Raw genomic sequence first — 17,093 nt, forward strand, 5'->3', positions numbered from 1 at the left:
GTGGATTTGGATTCGGATTCAGATTCGGATTCGGATCTGATCTAGTCTTGAGGTGACAGCAGAAGCGATACGATCGGTGGAGAGGTGTCAATGCTCTTGCCAAATCCACATCGGTTTTGGAAACTAGCACAATGACCCATAAATATTTTATATTATGCATTTTGCTTTGTCTTTTGATTTCTTAACATCACATGACGCACACGGGCATTTATCTCTTTTCGCTGTTTAGATTTATTCTGAAATAAAGTCTTGCTTCTGCAGTGTTGTTGAACTTTTTTAATTTTTATACCCTTCCAGGGTATTATAATTTCAGTCAGAAGTTTGCAACGCAGTGAAGGAGGCACCTCCGACTATATAAAGTATATGTATTCTTGATCAGGATCAACAGTCGAGTCGATCTAGCCATGTCCGTCTGTCCGTCTGTCCGTCTGTCCTTCTGTCCGTCTGTCCGTCTGTCCGTTTCTACGCAAACTAGTCTCTCAGTTTTGAAGCTATCTGAACGAAACTTTGTAGTTAGCCTTCTATATACTCTCACTCGTATATATGTCGGAACGGGCCGGATTGGACGACTATATCATATAGCTGCCATAGGAATGATCGGAAAATGTTTAAAAAAAATGTTTAACTTTTTCAGTTTTCAATAGAATTGGATCAAATTTGAGATATAGCCATTTTTCTATATTCTACAATTTTGCATAAAATTTTATGAAAATCGGACTACTATATCATATAGCTCTCATAGGAACGATCGAGAAATTAATACAATTAAATTTATAACTTTTTCTGTATTCAGCTGATCAAATTTTAGGTATAGCCATTTTATATTAGTCTTAAATTTTGTGTCAAATTTCATGAAAATCGGACGACTATATCATATAGGTGCCATATAAACGATCGTTAGATGTAGAGGAAAAATGCATATCTGCGAATGTAAAACTGCAACTATAATATGTATAGGTGAATGAAATGAAAGCAGGTATTACTTCATTGTTTTTTAACACCTATAAATATAATTTATATGGATTTCTAGTCATAGAAGTTATATCTGCAAGGGTATATAAACTTCGGCGTGCCGAACTTAGCTTCCTTTCTTGTTTATTATACTTTTGAAGGGTATTTTAATTTTAGTCAGAAGCTTGTCACGCAGTGAAGAAGACTTTTCAAACCATAGAAAGTATGCATATATAATGATTAGCATTAACAGACGAGTCAATCTAGCCATGTCCTTCTGTCCGATTATATTCAAATTAGTTTCTCAGCTATTTGAATGAATCTTTTCAGTTTCCATTGGAACGATCAAAATTTTTAGAAAACAATTTATAACTTTTTCAGTTTTCAACAGATTTTCATTATTATTCTAGAATTTTAGAATTATAGAAGAAAATGCAAAAAACAGTGAATATAATGAAAATATGCATTACTTCGTTGTTTTTTAACATAAATATAAATAATTTATGTTGTATTAATTATTAGAGTTTGAACTGCATTCTTCAAGGGTATAAAATCTTCGGCGTGCCGGAGTTAGCTGCCTTTCTTTTTACTTTTTTTTATTGTATTTGTCAGTTTATGATGCCGTTTGTCAATGTTGATTTATTGGTTCAAGTTTTACATTCGAGATATTTCGCAGAGTTGAATGAAAAAATGGAAAACTGGTTTTGGGCAGAAATGCAAAGTTGTTAAAAACTAATTGTACACTTTTATGTGTTGCTAATGGAATATTTCCTCAGTAAAAATAACGATACTATATATACATGCTTCGATATATATTGTTTTGTTTTATCATGTTTAATCTGTTTTATAAAAATTATAAATTGTACTTAAAACACTCATTAATATGTGTGTCTATAGGCTAGCAGTCATGCAAAGAATTTTTCCATTTATCCAATTTCACCTACTGTAAATAAACAAACATAAAATGCATAAATGAGGGCATTATCTCAAGGTCGTTCCTCATTGAATTCGGTCCGCTCTATCTGTTCACACACCCTCGCACTTGTTTCTGCTCTTAGCTCCTACTTTCGTTTTTATTTTCGCTTTTGTTTGATTTTTTTCTATTTGCTATTATTTTGTTGTTTTTTGCTTTTCTTTTTTTTTGGCAAATAACCTTGATAAAAAGTAAACTATTTTTATCAGCGAGAGTGGAATGGGGCCAATGGCAGCGCAATTTCTGTTTGGGGTTAGTGTGCCAATTAACGATTAGATTATACCGACACTCCCTCCGCCCACGCCCCCGATGTGGGTTAATGTGCGAAACAATTTGCGGTCTAGGTATTCTAATTCCTTCGCTTCAGAGGTAAGGTAAACAAATTAGCTATGCAAATGGCAGGCGATGCTGGTCAAGTGTAAAGTGATCTATAAATACCAAACTTACGACTCTCATTTGCGTAGATGGTGTGGCATAATAGTACGCTTTCTTAAGAAATGCGTCATCTCTGTTTTGTCCTGTTAGCTTGGCCTAAACGGATGGGAAGTGCGCACACAGTGTGTAAATGCTGTGGCTAAGTGAGCCAAAAGCGGGTCAGAATGCGGGTGTTCCATTGACGTTGGCAGTGTTACGAGACCCTGACCCTATTAGGAGAACTGCGGGAGACATGAAGTTACTGCAGAGAAATATAATACAACACATTTGTCACTTCTATTTAAGTACACTTTTATTTGTGTACTCATTGTTTCATTGTGTTCAGTATAAATCAGGTTTAAATTATTATTTGTTATTAATAATATAAACCGTAAATCCAAATACTGAATTCTTGAAATCGTTCAGTGACTTCATCACCGACTCACTTCTCCCCTACACCAATCGCTGCTAATCGATGTAGACTTCATCAGCGTCATTATCATATACAATATTTCCAGATGGGGAGAGTTAGGAGAAGGAGAAGCCCCAATTCTGGGCACACAAATGATCCAGAAATACAATAAAAATTGCATTTAAAAAGCGGCAATAAATCTAAATCAACAAAGTGACAATCGCAAATACAAAACAAAACAAGTTCCAAGCGTGCACATGCAAACGCGTATATAATATAGTATAATATATAGCAATTTATGAGCCAGACGGGCAAATGACCCACAAAGTAGCCGCAAAAAGAGAAGAAAACAATCAAATATAAATCAACAGAAACGGTACACTCGAACAAATGTACAGAATATGGCGAACATCGAAGTGTGCAAACAAATGCAGACAGCGGAAATAGCAGAGGGGCGGAAAATCAGGGAAGGGGATGGGACAGGCGACTAGAACCCAGTCCCGCTAACGTGGTTCCACTGTGGCCGCGCATTTAACCTTGAGCCTTCAACTGATTACAAAATTGCAACGATAACTGCCACTGACCCCATGGCAAAGAAAATAAAAAACGAGAGTGGGGAGAGCGGGAAAGTGGCAGGAGAACGACGAAGAAAGCAATCGCTAAATTCTGCCTTGATAAGTCATCGTCTTTGCAGTCCCAGTTGGAGCGAATCGAGGCACATTTTGTCTTTATTTCCCTTACTTTTCGCCACATGGTCAGGGGAGGTTTCTCCGGCTAAGCAAATAGAAACGATTTGGCTTTTGGGTGAAAGCACTTATCGGAAATTGAATTCGAAACAGAAATGAATTAAAATAAATCAACTGATGTGGCTAGTTGACGTTTCCGTTTAAAATATAGGGATCATGAAATATTTTAGATAAACTACATTAAGATTCGAAAATGATTTATACGTTTAGAATAAAAAATAACGTGACTCAACTGAAGACCCAATAACAACAAGATGAGTTACGCCATATGAACTTTTGATTTTTCGATTTTTTTGTACGGACTCCTAAGCTGCTTGCAGGCTCCCATCAAATGTTGTTTAAAAACCAGAGGAAAACTATCTGCTTACGCATTAACTTGATCAGTGTACATATGCTATTTTAAGATTTTTCAAATTTGGTTTATTTTTTAAGGAACAGTTCGATTTTCGTTGCAATGGCAAATCAAATGTGTTGTTATGTGTCTTATTATTAAAAAGTCCTTGGCTTAGATTGATCATGAAGTGACACAGCCAACAGTGCAATTCCCTTTTCAATAGGATATCAAAACCCCAATGGGTTGAAAATAAATATATTTATAAATCATACATTATGCGTTGATTAATACTAAATACTATTTTTATTTCTGTGTCCTTTTAGTAAACATGGCTTGAATTTTTAAAGATGGTAAAATCTTTTTATTAACCAAATTTGATTTATTTTTGTATGGAGTTTTTCGGATTTGATTGTAACAACGTTTTTTGAAATGCATTCAACTGAAAAGTAAACTAGATCATGCCTGGAATGAGAGCAACGTTGTCACAGATCACCGCTTGGGTAGGCTAACAACAACTTACCCTGCAACTTGGCCAACTGCTCGGTGGTCATAACGATGGGCAGCAACTCCTCGGAGCTGTTGGGAGCTGTCAAGCTAGGATCGGCGATCGGGCCCATATAGCATTTGCGCATCTTCAGGTACTGCATCCAGATATTCCGACCGTTCTCGGGGGTGTCCGCATCGTAGAAATCATCTCCGCCGGTATTACGGAGCTTGTCGTTGCCGCCCTTCTGGCCCTCGCTCACAAAGACCTGACGTGTGAGGTGGAAGTGGCTATTGTTGATATAGATGTTGGACGGAGCTGGCTGACTTTTCTGCACAAAAAAATATTATATCAAATCCAAGTCAAAGATCTTTTTAGGCTTAAAATGCTGTATTAGGTTAGATTTAAAGATAATGATCAATTTAAAGCAGTTTATGGTGTCTATCGATCTATCGATCTATTTATAAGCTGATCATGATCTTGTCGCTGAAATGTCACGTCGTATGGACAATAAAAGGATTCGAATTCAAATAAAATAAATATCAATCTGATCCTAATCTTGTGACATGTTTTATGTTTGCACAAACCTGTTCCTGCATCACGGTGCGCATAAAGTTCTCGCTGAGAAAGTGGATATTGGAGTCGCGCAGCTCTTTGATCGTCTGCTCGAGATTGAGGTTCTTTTCGCGCCAGGATTGCACCTGTGCCTCCAGCTGGCGTTTGTCCTGCTCGTACAGCATCAGGGTCTGCTCCCACTCGCAGCTCATCTCGCGGACGTCACAGCAGCTCTGCTGGGGGATCAGCCGCTGGCCCAGGTAGAGCTCCAGGAGTTGGGTCAGCTTAGACAGGGCGTAGATGCCGGCAAAGATCCACAGGAAGTGCAGATACAAGTCGAAGGTGCGGTTGCAGCTACCATTTTCGTGCTCCCTGTTGTATCCCAGCAGCTCGATCTTCGAGGTGCTGTCCCAGAGCATTCCTGCCAGGGTTAGGTTATTCATGATTAAAATTCTCGTGTTGTTTTATTCGAGTTTGCTTGTGAGAGTGACGGTGTGATCACGTTTGAATTTGAACGAGAAGCAGGTATTCCATGAAAGTGCTTTCGCAGCCTGTTTAGATTAAGCCACTTACGCAAGTTTTTAATCCGTCTTTCGATGAGGCCCATCAGCTGGATACACATCCAGGTGAACAGGGAGAGAAAAGTGGCCAGGGCTCCGTCTATCAGCTGGTCAGCGGTAGTCTCCTCCATATTGGGCTAAAAACAGGGACTGAAAAAGTCTACAAATTTTGAAGCATTTTCTATATTGGTTAGCTTGGAAGGTATTTGGATTGTGGCAAAGCCTACTAAGTCTTTGACATATCTGCTCGAACTGTTAATATTTCCCCAGATACCTATTTCCACCTTCTAAAACTATATTTAGAAAGCAAATTTAATAGGTTTTTGGTTTTGTGTAATTTATTTATTTTTTTATGTCTAAACCACATCCAATTTTAATCCACTCACAAATTGAATTCACGTTGCCTCAAATCTCATTCAGATTGGTTGTCAGACATATCACGCTATTAGGGCCCTCCTCCTCAATTTCGTTATTTATTCGAGATAATTTCATTAAGTGGCCTGTCTATGTCTATGAAATTATACTTTATTTAGTTAGTAATTGTATTTTAATCAGCTTGTGGATTTTAGAAGGGAGTCTACACTTTCATAAAGGGTATACGCATTGATTGATCGTTTTTATCGCGATAAGCAAAAGCTGTCGTGTAAATCTATTGTATTTTTAGTACACTTACTACAAACCGAACAAGGTAAATTTTATAGTGTCATTAATACATTAGTATTATAATAGTTATTACCAAAGATAATACTGTATGTCGTTTGCATTCATGAGAGCAGCGCGTTCTCGCTCTCTAATTCTCTTTTTATCCTCTCATTATTCGAGAGAACTTGACTAAACCTTATGGCGTTACGCATCTTGTTCGTTATATTGTTTATAATACTATAATACCAAAAATATAATTGTGTGTCGTACCTAAGAGTGACTGAGTAAAAAACCGAGCTCATTGTCTCTTTCAAATTAAATTTCAACAAACCCTAAAGGCGTTACGCATCTTTATAATTACATATGTTTGGTACTACAGTTCATTAGATATACGCTTTCCGAGAATTAGCAAGGGTATCACCTCAGTGGTCTTGAAAAAAAAACAGAATTCTTCTGTTTCGTTTGTTATAATAATTTTCGGTAGCCAGATATCGGAAGGGGCGAGGGTCAGTGGCTGTTGTGTCGGCTCTGGGGGCTTTCCCACTGCGTTGACTTAATTAGGTAAAACTCGGCGTTTAGCGAGCAACCGAAATGAGTAAGAGCCGCAGCAAACTGCGTCGCGGCTCGTTCAATGAACTTGGCGGTAGGCGTGTGTTCATATTATTCATACATACATATGTGAATATACCCACGAGTGTGTGCATGCTTTTAAGAGTGCAAAGGCAACATCTGCGCCGCCTAATTTCGCGGCTGGTGACAGTTCCCGGGAATTGCAGAAATCGCTGCCATTTTATAGCATGGAGTCATGCAAAAAATGCTTTAAATCCGAGCGATAAATAATAATGAATCTAATTCGAAAAGAGAGACCCAAGTTCAGGGCAAAGCTAACTGAAAATACGCAAAACAAAAACAGTGAGAGAATTCTGCACTAATTAATTGTTTGACATGCATACACAAGAGCTGGGACAGCAACGCAGCAGACTTCACACTTGATTAAATATGTGCAATTTAAAAATAATTTACACGCGTTGCCTGCACGACTACATAGTTCGGCGGGGGGAGGGGGATGGGTGTTTGTGTTCTTGGTCGGGGCTGTGGCAAGTGCGTTGCTATTTCTGTAACCAAAAGCTTTTCATCGGTCAGCCCTGTCAGCGTCAGCGTCAGTGGCAACAAAAAATAAAAATAAACATAAAAATAAAATCAGAAGCGCGTGTTGCACTTACACCACTTACACGCCCCTCACTTACAGCCAGAAGGACCGGGAAAGTGTAAGCAACAAGTGTTCGGTCCCCGCCCTCTGATAGCCGATGAGTTCCTACGCTTTCCGTATTGCGTTTCCATTTAACTGGGCAGGAAATCGTTATCGATAACTGGCGCGACAAGGCCACGCCCCCACCAGGCGCTGCTTAGTATGCAATCGATGGGACCGCCGCCTGTCAGTTGGCATTACGCTCGGCATTTATGCCAAACACCCCGGAGGATGCCAGAACGGAGAGCACACTTATTTCTGGGTCTGCTAATGCCAGCAATGCCTCAAATTGTCACTCCTAATGAAATAATGTCACGCATGTCAGCATAAATCACAAAATATTATGCTAATCGCATGCAGAACACAGCGAGAAATATTAACTTGCATGCTCTTAATGATTTTATGAATATCTATTAAGTATTAGATTGGGTATCAGTATGGATTTTATGGTTTGATATTAGCATTCTTGTTTATGCTCACGGACTCTGAATGACTTCAGTGAATTATTTTAATTAAATGCCAGACAGAACTAAATTTCAATTCACTTGCAGCATTTGTATTTGTCGCTAAACTTTCTGGCAGTCTGACCCCGGACAATCACAGAAGCCTCTGTGACAAGAATTACCAAAGGGGGAGGTGTCATGAAATAAATATATATTCGCAACAATGTCAAGTTTACCCCCCCCCCACTACGCCACTGACTGGTGTTTTCGTGGTTTTTTAACATTATACATTTTATTTAACTTTTTATTTTCGTAGACAGCCCGTCAAGTGTCGGTTCGCAATTTTCAAATTCAATTTGCATTTCGCATTCATTTCTATATGCCTTGTGTCAAGTCGCACAAGCAAATAATAAAGATTTTATGCTCTACTCAGAGCTTCCCACTGCCCAGGCTTTGAATAAGTGAAGCCTGAGAAATATCTCATTTCTGTAGAGTTCGACTCCCAATCATTCCTTTATGCCAAAATGCAAATAACTCCAACTCAGACACTTGTTCAGGTTATGGAAATTGCACGCTTGACAAGCGTGAAACTCAGTCAAGGTGTTTCCGCACTTAATGAAAAGCGGGAAAAATATAGTTATAGAAAATCGAGAGAACGAGAGACAAAAGTGTTACATAAATGTGTTAAGCGGTAAGTTGGGTCGAGAATTGTTGCTAATTTGTCGTCAATGAATAGAGTTGATCAATGAAATTCGGGCTGACCTCCAATAGAATTGATAAAGAGAGAAGACTTAATATATATAAATTATTATTTTCGTTATATCTATGATAATTAATGGTTTTGTCTTCCTCATTGTTTCTTTGCAGGTGAGTTCACAAAGCATATCAGTTAAAGTGCACATTGTCTTCGCTTTCAGGTAAAAGTAAAAACCAAACTTCTTAAATAACATTCTCTGAGTCTCAGCAATAAAAATATTTCCTTAAAATAAAATTACGCTGATAACAAGCTATTTAAATGCAAAAAAAAAACAAGATAAGCAATACGCAGAGACAGAACATAAAATAAATTAAAGTAAACTGAATGCAAGCACAGGAATTGAAGATAATGTAGGCAGTAAAAAGGAAATCCCTCTAAATTTTAGAGTCTAAATGGGTCGGGATAATAAGTAAAAAGTGCATTAAGAACATTTTTTTTTACAGATAACTAATTGAATATACATACCTACATAAGTTCATTATCATCCTTTTTTGTTTAAATCGACACATTGTAAAGTATCTGACTTCTAGTGTTATCCATATTATTATACCCTTGCAGGGTATTATAATTTCAGTCAGAAGTTTCCAACGCAGTGAAGGAGGCACCTCCGACTATATAAAGTATATATATTCTTGATCAGGATCAACAGCAGAGTCGATATAGCCATGTCCGTCTGTCCGTCTGTCCTTCTGTCCGTCTGTCCGTCTGTCCGATTCTACGCAAACTAGTCTCTCAGTTTTGAAGCTATCTGAATGAAACTTTGTAGTTAGCCTTCTATATACTCTCACTCGTATATATGTCGGAACGGGCCGGATCGGACGACTATATCATATAGCTGCCATAGGAATGATCGGAAAATTTTAAAAAAAAAATTTTTAACTTTTTCAGTTTTCAATAGAATTGGATCAAATTTGAGATATAGCCATTTTACTATACTCTACAATTTTGCATAAAATTGTATGAAAATCGGACTACTATATCATATAGCTCCCATAGGAACGATCGAGAAATTAATACAATTAAATTTATAACCTTTTCACTTTTCAACTGATTTTCATCAAATTTTAGGTATAGGCATTAAATTTAAGTCTTAAATTTTTTGGTAAATTTCATGAAAATCGGACGACTATATCATATAGGTGCCATACAAACGATCGTTTGATGTGGAGGAAAAATGCAAATCAGTGAATGTAAAACTGCAAATATAATATGTATAGGTGAATGAAATGAAAGCAGGTATTACTTCATTGTTTTTTAACACAAAGATATATAATTTGTATTGTATGGTTTTTTATTTATAGAAGTTTTATCTGCAAGGGTATATAAACTTCGGCGTGCCGAAGTTAGTTTCCTTTCTTGTTTTTAATATATTTTACAAATATGATCAAAATCGGACTTTTATATCATAAAGCTCCCATAGGAACGATCGAGAAATTAATTTATTTAAAAATTATAAAATTTTCAGATTTTAGATAAGATTTTCATCAAAATTGAGATATAGCCATTTTATATCAATCTTAAATTTTGTGCCAAATTTTATGAAAATCGATCGTTAACGATCGTTAGTTGTGGAAATGCAAATCTGTGAATGTAAAACTGCAAATATAATATGTATATGTGAATGAATTGAAAGCAGGTATTACTTCATTGTTTTCTTACATAAATATGTATGTATGGGTTCCTAGTCATCGAAGTTCTATCTGCAAGGATATATAAATTTCGGCGTGCTTCGGGAAGCTTCCTTTCTTGTTAGAATATGATTTTATTTATTCATTTAGGGTCGGTTTCTATTAGAAAGGATAGTCACCAGATAATATTATCAATTGATTGTGTACCATCCTAAAGAGTATAGCATAGTGCTGTTAACAGTGCTGTTAATGGTCGATTATTGCTGTATAATTGTGCTGTAGAGCGCACCCTCAGGAATGTGTTGGATCTCAAAACCGCAAAAAATGGCTGTAACTTTTGATTTTTTCTGCATTTAGAAATGAGCTTTTATTTTTCTACATTAATACGATAGCGCACGATAAGTCGTATTACTCATTTTATTTGGACAAAATATTTTGACAGGGAGGATAAAACTACTTTCCTTAATTTTAGCAAAGATTCCTGTATATTTTAGTTTTCGACATTTCTTTTTCTACAGAAATATAAGTTATATAAAATATAAATTATATAAAATATAATTTTTACGCAAAGTAGTATATTAATTTTAAAATAAAACTGAATAAAACTTTTCGGGGAATGTTCTTTGTATTGCAGGTAGTGTATAAAATTATCGTATCGAGTATTTGTTTTTTTAATTATAGCTTTGTTGTCTTAAATATATTTTCGTAAACTTGTTAATGATATCTGATTTAAGGAATTTAACCAAAAGGTTCTTGGGAAAGACCAGAAGAAAATTTATATTGAAAACAAATTTTTTTTCTTTTGCATGTGTGTTTAGGCGATCGGGCCCACTGTGCCTGGGCACGATTGTTTTTCAGCACCCATTTACGACAATGCCATGCGGCTGGCAATATGTACAGCAAATGCTCTGGCCGGCCAGCTCCGGCCGGCCAACTCCCTCTACTTCGATCCGCCGACTACTTCCCATTTTACCCATTCAAAGACGCTTATCGGCAAACAACCACCGACGTTTGACTATTTGCCCACAGTCGCGCGGTGTCTTGCGCCTTGTGTTCCTTTTTGCCCACGAGCGGCCTCAGCCCACTTTTGATGTCGTCGTTCGCCCAACAGTCCAACTTCCCAACCGCCCGACTGCCCGATTCTCCCTTGTCCTCTTTACGCTATCTAATACTCCGTTTATGCGCGGAATTTCATGAAGACCTTGAATAGAGAAATCTCAAGTCCAAAGTGACCCAGAAATTCCAGAAAATCTCACCGAATCTAAAGCTGTACAATTCCATGAAAAGCACCTGAATTTAATTTTTAGTTTGTATTTATTTCTTGAATTGCACCTCCCATAAACGCTGTATATTTGCCTCTTGGCTTTGACTACCTCAACTGCAAGACGTCGCCGCACCACTGAACGGCATTAAACCTGACTTTGCCAACTCTGCTCTGCCTCTTTCTAGCCCTGTATCTCTCTGTCCCTGTCTCTGTCTCTTTGTGACACCCGATTCAAAGTCAAATCATACCAAAAGGCAACCCGAACCGAACCGATCCGAAGCGAACCACGCCAAACAAGGCAAACCAGACTAGCAAAAGAAAACCCAACAATTTTTTAATATGTTCGTGCACAGAAAAAAAGGAAAAACAGGAATTTATATATTAATTATAATTCCAAAATGGTTGTTTTTTGTTTTTAAATAGTACAATGTATTACAATTTAAGGTTGAAGTTTTCATGATTTGCATGCTAGAAGAAATGCTAGCGTAAACAGCCGAGTGGATCTGGAATAGGAAATCTAGTTTCAATTATTTTGAGAAAAGGTTTCAAATAGCATTCTTTCCTTTGTGAAAACAGTACGAATAATACCTAAGACAAAGACAAGTAGAAAAGTGTGATCGACTGAGAGAAACCCGGTTCACAATTGTGGATGAATTTAAAAGGATACATATTTAAGCCGAAATTAAAACATATATATATATATATATATATTTAACAGGAATTAGGGGGGTAGAAAATAATATTTCATATGATTGATATATGAAATTTTGGTATTCTAATGATTACTATTAATTTTTTATATTATATTTCTCTAGTCTGATATATGGTAATTTACATCAAGGTCTTAATTATGAAAAATTAACTAGACCGTATATCTGTCATAGGAATGATAGTAAAATGAATAAGAACATAATAAGAAAAAATGCAAACCGTTATTATTTTTAAGCCAACATAAACATATCATAACAAAGGCATAGAAACTTTGGTTTACTAAAGCTAGTTTCCCTTCACGTTTCAGTCGAAACTTTCCATCTTTTGTCCCTGTGTACTTGTGGCGGCGTCTCTATGCATCCACAAGGTGCAGGGACAGTGCCGCGGGGGTGCACCCGATGCCGATGCGGTGCAGAGTGTTGTGGAGCAGATTGCTGCGGCCTGTCTATGGACAAGACAACAAAAACAAAAGGAAAAAGAAAAACAAGAGCAAACACACTGGCAACGCCAGCGCGCTGTCGGTCTCTCGTTCAGTGGATTTGTGTGTCTTCGCATAAATTTTGCAGCTTGTACGACAGGCATGTAGACAAGTTTTTCTCCTTTGTTATTGCCTTTTTACTAGCCAGCAGCAGCTATCTCGCTCTCGAGACTCCAAGTGCACACAGACACGCGAGCCGCACACCAGATGGCGGGTGGCGGAGAGCGGTGCACAGATACATAATGTATCTGTGGGCTGCAACAACTGTTGGCTTCGGCTTAAGAGTTGTTATCCCATGGGATAAGTTGGATTAGATTGAACTAGTTCCGACCTAGAGTAAACGAATTCAAATTGGATTTGGAGAAATTTATCCTATCCGATTGTCCAACTGGAATAGGTTCGAGAAATAAGTGATGGGAAGGTAATTAACTTTGTTTATTTTAAGAATTTCATGTTATCATATTCAACAAGAAAGAAAGTTTACTTATCGAAAAGGAAGGTTATATACACTTGCAATTTGCAGGGGAGTCGTTCTATAAGGTCTGCTTTTCCAACAAAAAGAGAATATATTGGTAAAGTTCCATCTAGATAAGTGAAAACTGAGGCAAACACTCCTAGAAACTAATGGACTAACGGACTTAATGTATGTATAGTCGCCAAGATCTTTGTGTGTACTTGGGATAGGTCTAGTTTCGATCTAGAGTCTCTTTCTTAAATATTTCAACTGTAAAATTTAAAAGTAAACAAGAGAGTGACTCATTCTACAAACAGAGCAATTAGCTGTTTTCCTTGTTTCAACACGTATAATTTATTTTGTAGAGTAGGGTATTTAACGTGCTCTGTGGCTCACTGGCATGTTTCCACTATATGTCATCCAACTATTTCTATTTTCTACATTCTGCTTCTTTCATTCGCCGGCGAACTACCCCAACAAACGCCATGCACATGACTCCCCTGCCCTGCCACCCCAGTCCCCACTACCCGCGGCTAGACAAACTCTCTCACGCGCACAGATAAACGACCCACACACACACTCACATACCCCAAAGAAGTCAGATACATGTTGCACTCACACTCTGAACGCCTGCTCCAGTGTACTACTGAACTGAGAATCGTTTGGCAGTCGGCCAAGGGGACAGGGACAGGGACGTGGAAAGGCAGGAGGCAGCAGGAGGCAGCAGGATGAAGGAGAGATGGAGACGGAGAGAGCAAAACAGAGGCAGCTGTGTTTGTATTGGTATCCCCCCATCCCCCAAAACGGCACATCAAATAGAGAAACTACAAGAGAGAGAGAGAGAGAGAAATAATGGGCTATAGCCACCCCCTTCCACAGCCTTCCCTCTACTCAGCTGTCACTGTTGATATTTTGTGTTTTCATCTTGAACTTTTGTGGTTCAATGTGTCTAGCCAACCCCAACAGCGAAATTCACCACAGCTCCCACCCCCACCACACCCTCCACCCACATCAAACGCACACCCCTGCACTATTGCCCTTGCCTTTTGCCGGCTTTTCAATGCGTATGCGTAAAGAGAGATAGAGAGAAGGAGAGCAACTCTCTCTGATTCTCCCTCTCTCTGTGTCGGTCCACGCTCTATCTCTTTCGCTCTCTATCGTTCACTCTTTCTCTGCTCAGTGCGGTTCTCTATTGCATTCTACACTTGAACTTGCCCAGCGTCAAACACGGAGCACACATAGGCACACCAAACACACAGACACACACTGCAGTGAGTCAGGTGGCGATGGGCAGGGGAGTGGAGCCAAGGGGGAGCACAATTATCTGCAGCGGTGTGTGCGTATCTGTATCTGTATCTGAGGATCTCGATTCGCGGGGCTGTTACTTTTTAACCACAATGTATTTCAAATGTGCAATCTATACGTTACGTACTTTTCATAGATACGTAAATACGTTGCTTACAATATTTTCTGTTTGCACTATCGATCTTACTGCTGGCTTTCCATCAATTACGCCTCAACAACGCGTTGTTGAAAAATTCTTATTTGATTATGATACCCTTATTGGGGCTTCCTTGGTAGTGAGTAAATTTGGGATTGCACTCCTCAATCTTTCATCTATTACTCATTCAGATATGATATGATTTCATCTTAGGTATTAGTTTAGTACAGAAATCAGTTTTCGTTGCGGCTTACAGTGCAATTTTGGTTGAAAAACTAAAATTTTGATCATAAACACACACTCAAAATAGTAACATTTAGTTTCACAGAATAATAAACCCATTTTTTTTTTTTTTATTATGAATGGTTATAATATTTAGACATGATAACATATCGATATATTCTGAATATTCTAATAGGAATTTATTTGTAAACATGTTCAATTCATGAACAAAATCATTAAATATTTTTATTTTTAAAATATTATTATATTATTATTATTTTATATTTCGTTAGTGTTTGTATATAACCTCATTGAGTATGAATTCTGACGATAACCCCTTATAAAAAGCGGAACGAATCATTTGTCCACCTTTCCTACTGTTCAGATATATTTCCCTTTTCATCACTTTCGGCCCACTGTGCTAGCATTTCGAATGTACGTGTGAATTTGCACTTGTGCACCCGAAAGTAGCAACGGCGAGAAATCAACGAAAAAACACAACAAATAAGTGAAGAAAACAGAAAACGGAAAGCGAGGAATGAAGAAAGGGGCAAAGAGGCGAGAGGAAGGCAAAGGAAAGCGATGATGGCACTCGCACGCACACACCGAACATTTGGGCGCTCTCACGCACACAGATACAACCGTGCACAGACACAGATACACAGATGACGTGACGTGTGGAGAGCGGACAAAGAGAATCTCACGATTGCATCGGCATTTTCATTCAAGCCGCTCGCTCAGTGTGCCGCCGCGGCGTATGTGTGCGTGCGTGAGTATGCGCTGTCTGCGCCTCACATTTAACTTTAGCGCTGATTCCGCTTTCAACTTTGACTTGCTCTCTCTCGCCCGCTGGCGTGGTGTGAGAGTGCAGAGCGAGTGTGGTGAGTTCGCTCGCGACGCCGACGACTTGGTAGTGGTGTAAATGCTGCGAGAATTTCACGTTTAATATTTTGCTCGTTTCGCTCGTTTCGTTTAAAGTATTTGTTTGGACTTTGCTGCTAACGGTTGTTCGCTCGCACGCTCGTCGCCCGATCGCGTCCGTTCGCCTCAGTCCCGCATCGGTTGAAAGATACAAAATACAAAACACCAGATACAAGATACAAGATACAAAGTCTACCAGAACGGTTTCCCCCCCCCCCAAAAAAAAAAAAAAACAAAAGAAATATAATGTTTAAAAGCGCGTATATTTATACAAAATCGTTGGAAAAATATCCGAAATAATACCAATCAATGATACCCCAATACAACCCCACACAGAAACAACAAGTGCAATTCGTCGTCAGAAATCGAAATCGAAATAAAGTGCAAAATGCATTGTAGCTGAACCAGAAATAAATAAGAGAAATAAGAGGAAATAGTGCTTTAAATAACTCAAATCGAGAGCGTATATTCATATTTGTACAGATATTATATAGCCGCTGCACAGTGCAAATCGTGGACTTCCCAGTAGTATCTGAGAATCCCAGAAATTTGAATGAAATTCGGTGAAAGCGAGAGAATCGGAGAAGGCACGGCTCGGAATCAAACGTCAACAAAGCGGCGACGTCAGCAGCGCAGCAGCGGCGCAGACATTTGTCTAGCCGCCGTCTGTGGAACGCCCCCGCTACCCGCTGTCCTGGAGCATCCAGGAGCGGTACGCAGCCCGAGGACAGTAACTATTCGCCAGTGCGTGAGTGCGTGAATATACGAGGGATTTGTGCCCGAGATCCCCGCATACAGTTACGGATAAATTAATAGTGACGGTTACACACGGTTAAAGTGAAAGGATATTTTCATACACATAATAAAATATATATATTTATTATACCTGGGATTTAACCCCCGCTGGAGAGGATTGTGGCCCATGGATACTTGTGGATTAGTAGCAGAACTGGCGCACTATATTGATGCATATGGTGAGTGCGCGGGGCAAAACTCGACTTCCCGATAGCAACATTTTGTGGTCAACTGAGCAACAAGTTCGCGTCTTTGGACATAACATTTTTGTTAAAGGCATTTTCGTAACCATTTCCCTCGACCCTAATGTGTTTTCCTTCTCGTCTTGACTCACTTGTCACCTCGTGTGAGGGAAAACATGTTCATTTCCATTTCACATCCAGCCGAAACGAAAAGAAAACTATGTACATTAATGTGTGCGGCTCTTTCAATGCCAAGATACACACAGCATATCCGCTGGTACATAGATTCGGGCGATATACGATGTCCCAGGGAGATACACATGTTCGATTGGTAATACATTCATTATTGTCATGCCAACTGACAGGCACGCAGGCGGGCGGGCCAGGCCAATTAAAGACTGAACGCTGAAAATTGTAAAACTCGCCTGCGTAAAAACATAAATAAATAAATATGCGTGCGGTATCTGTATCTCATGT

General features: G+C 38.6%; 3 protein-coding genes across 7 annotated transcripts in view; 2 read left to right on the forward strand and 1 right to left on the reverse strand.

Annotated features, from left to right (window-relative positions):
* LOC147643595 (uncharacterized) overlaps positions 1 to 15,979 on the forward strand; it is a 51,601-nt gene extending 35,622 nt beyond the window's left edge. For all 5 annotated transcript variants that reach the window (XM_086833026.1, XM_086833025.1, XM_086833027.1 and 2 more), the window contains one exon: positions 8,631 to 15,979. In XM_086833026.1, the coding sequence (XP_086689152.1) occupies positions 8,631 to 8,656 (26 nt within the window). In that variant the 3' untranslated portion in view covers positions 8,657 to 15,979. The remainder of the gene's footprint in view (positions 1 to 8,630) is intronic.
* On the reverse strand, positions 4,169 to 5,675 carry LOC110189311 (uncharacterized). The gene is made up of 4 exons (XM_086833023.1): positions 5,443 to 5,675; positions 4,902 to 5,290; positions 4,351 to 4,645; positions 4,169 to 4,292 (listed from the first exon to the last, which is right to left on the reverse strand). The coding sequence occupies exons 1-4, from the start codon at positions 5,558 to 5,560 to the stop codon at positions 4,282 to 4,284; spliced, it is 813 nt and encodes a 270-aa protein (XP_086689149.1). The 5' UTR covers positions 5,561 to 5,675; the 3' UTR covers positions 4,169 to 4,281.
* LOC110189310 (ecdysone receptor) overlaps positions 15,667 to 17,093 on the forward strand; it is a 44,740-nt gene continuing 43,313 nt past the window's right edge. Inside the window, exon 1 of the mRNA XM_020959351.2 lies at positions 15,667 to 16,613. The gene's annotated coding sequence lies outside the window, so the exon portion shown is untranslated. The remainder of the gene's footprint in view (positions 16,614 to 17,093) is intronic.

Source organism: Drosophila serrata, unplaced genomic scaffold (genome assembly GCF_035046125.1).
Source record: "Drosophila serrata isolate PLE 108 unplaced genomic scaffold, ASM3504612v1 contig_267, whole genome shotgun sequence".
Classification (NCBI taxonomy): Eukaryota; Metazoa; Arthropoda; class Insecta; order Diptera; family Drosophilidae; genus Drosophila; species Drosophila serrata.

Coding starts and splice junctions, on each gene's coding strand:
- LOC110189311 (XM_086833023.1), bottom strand. CDS start 5,560: ATGGAGGAGACTACCGCTGACCAGCTGATAGACGGAGCCCTGGCCACT. Junction 5,291..5,442: donor AAGACGGATTAAAAACTTGC/GTAAGTGGCTTA, acceptor TAACCCTGGCAG/GAATGCTCTGGGACAGCACC. Junction 4,646..4,901: donor GCACCGTGATGCAGGAACAG/GTTTGTGCAAAC, acceptor TTTTTTGTGCAG/AAAAGTCAGCCAGCTCCGTC.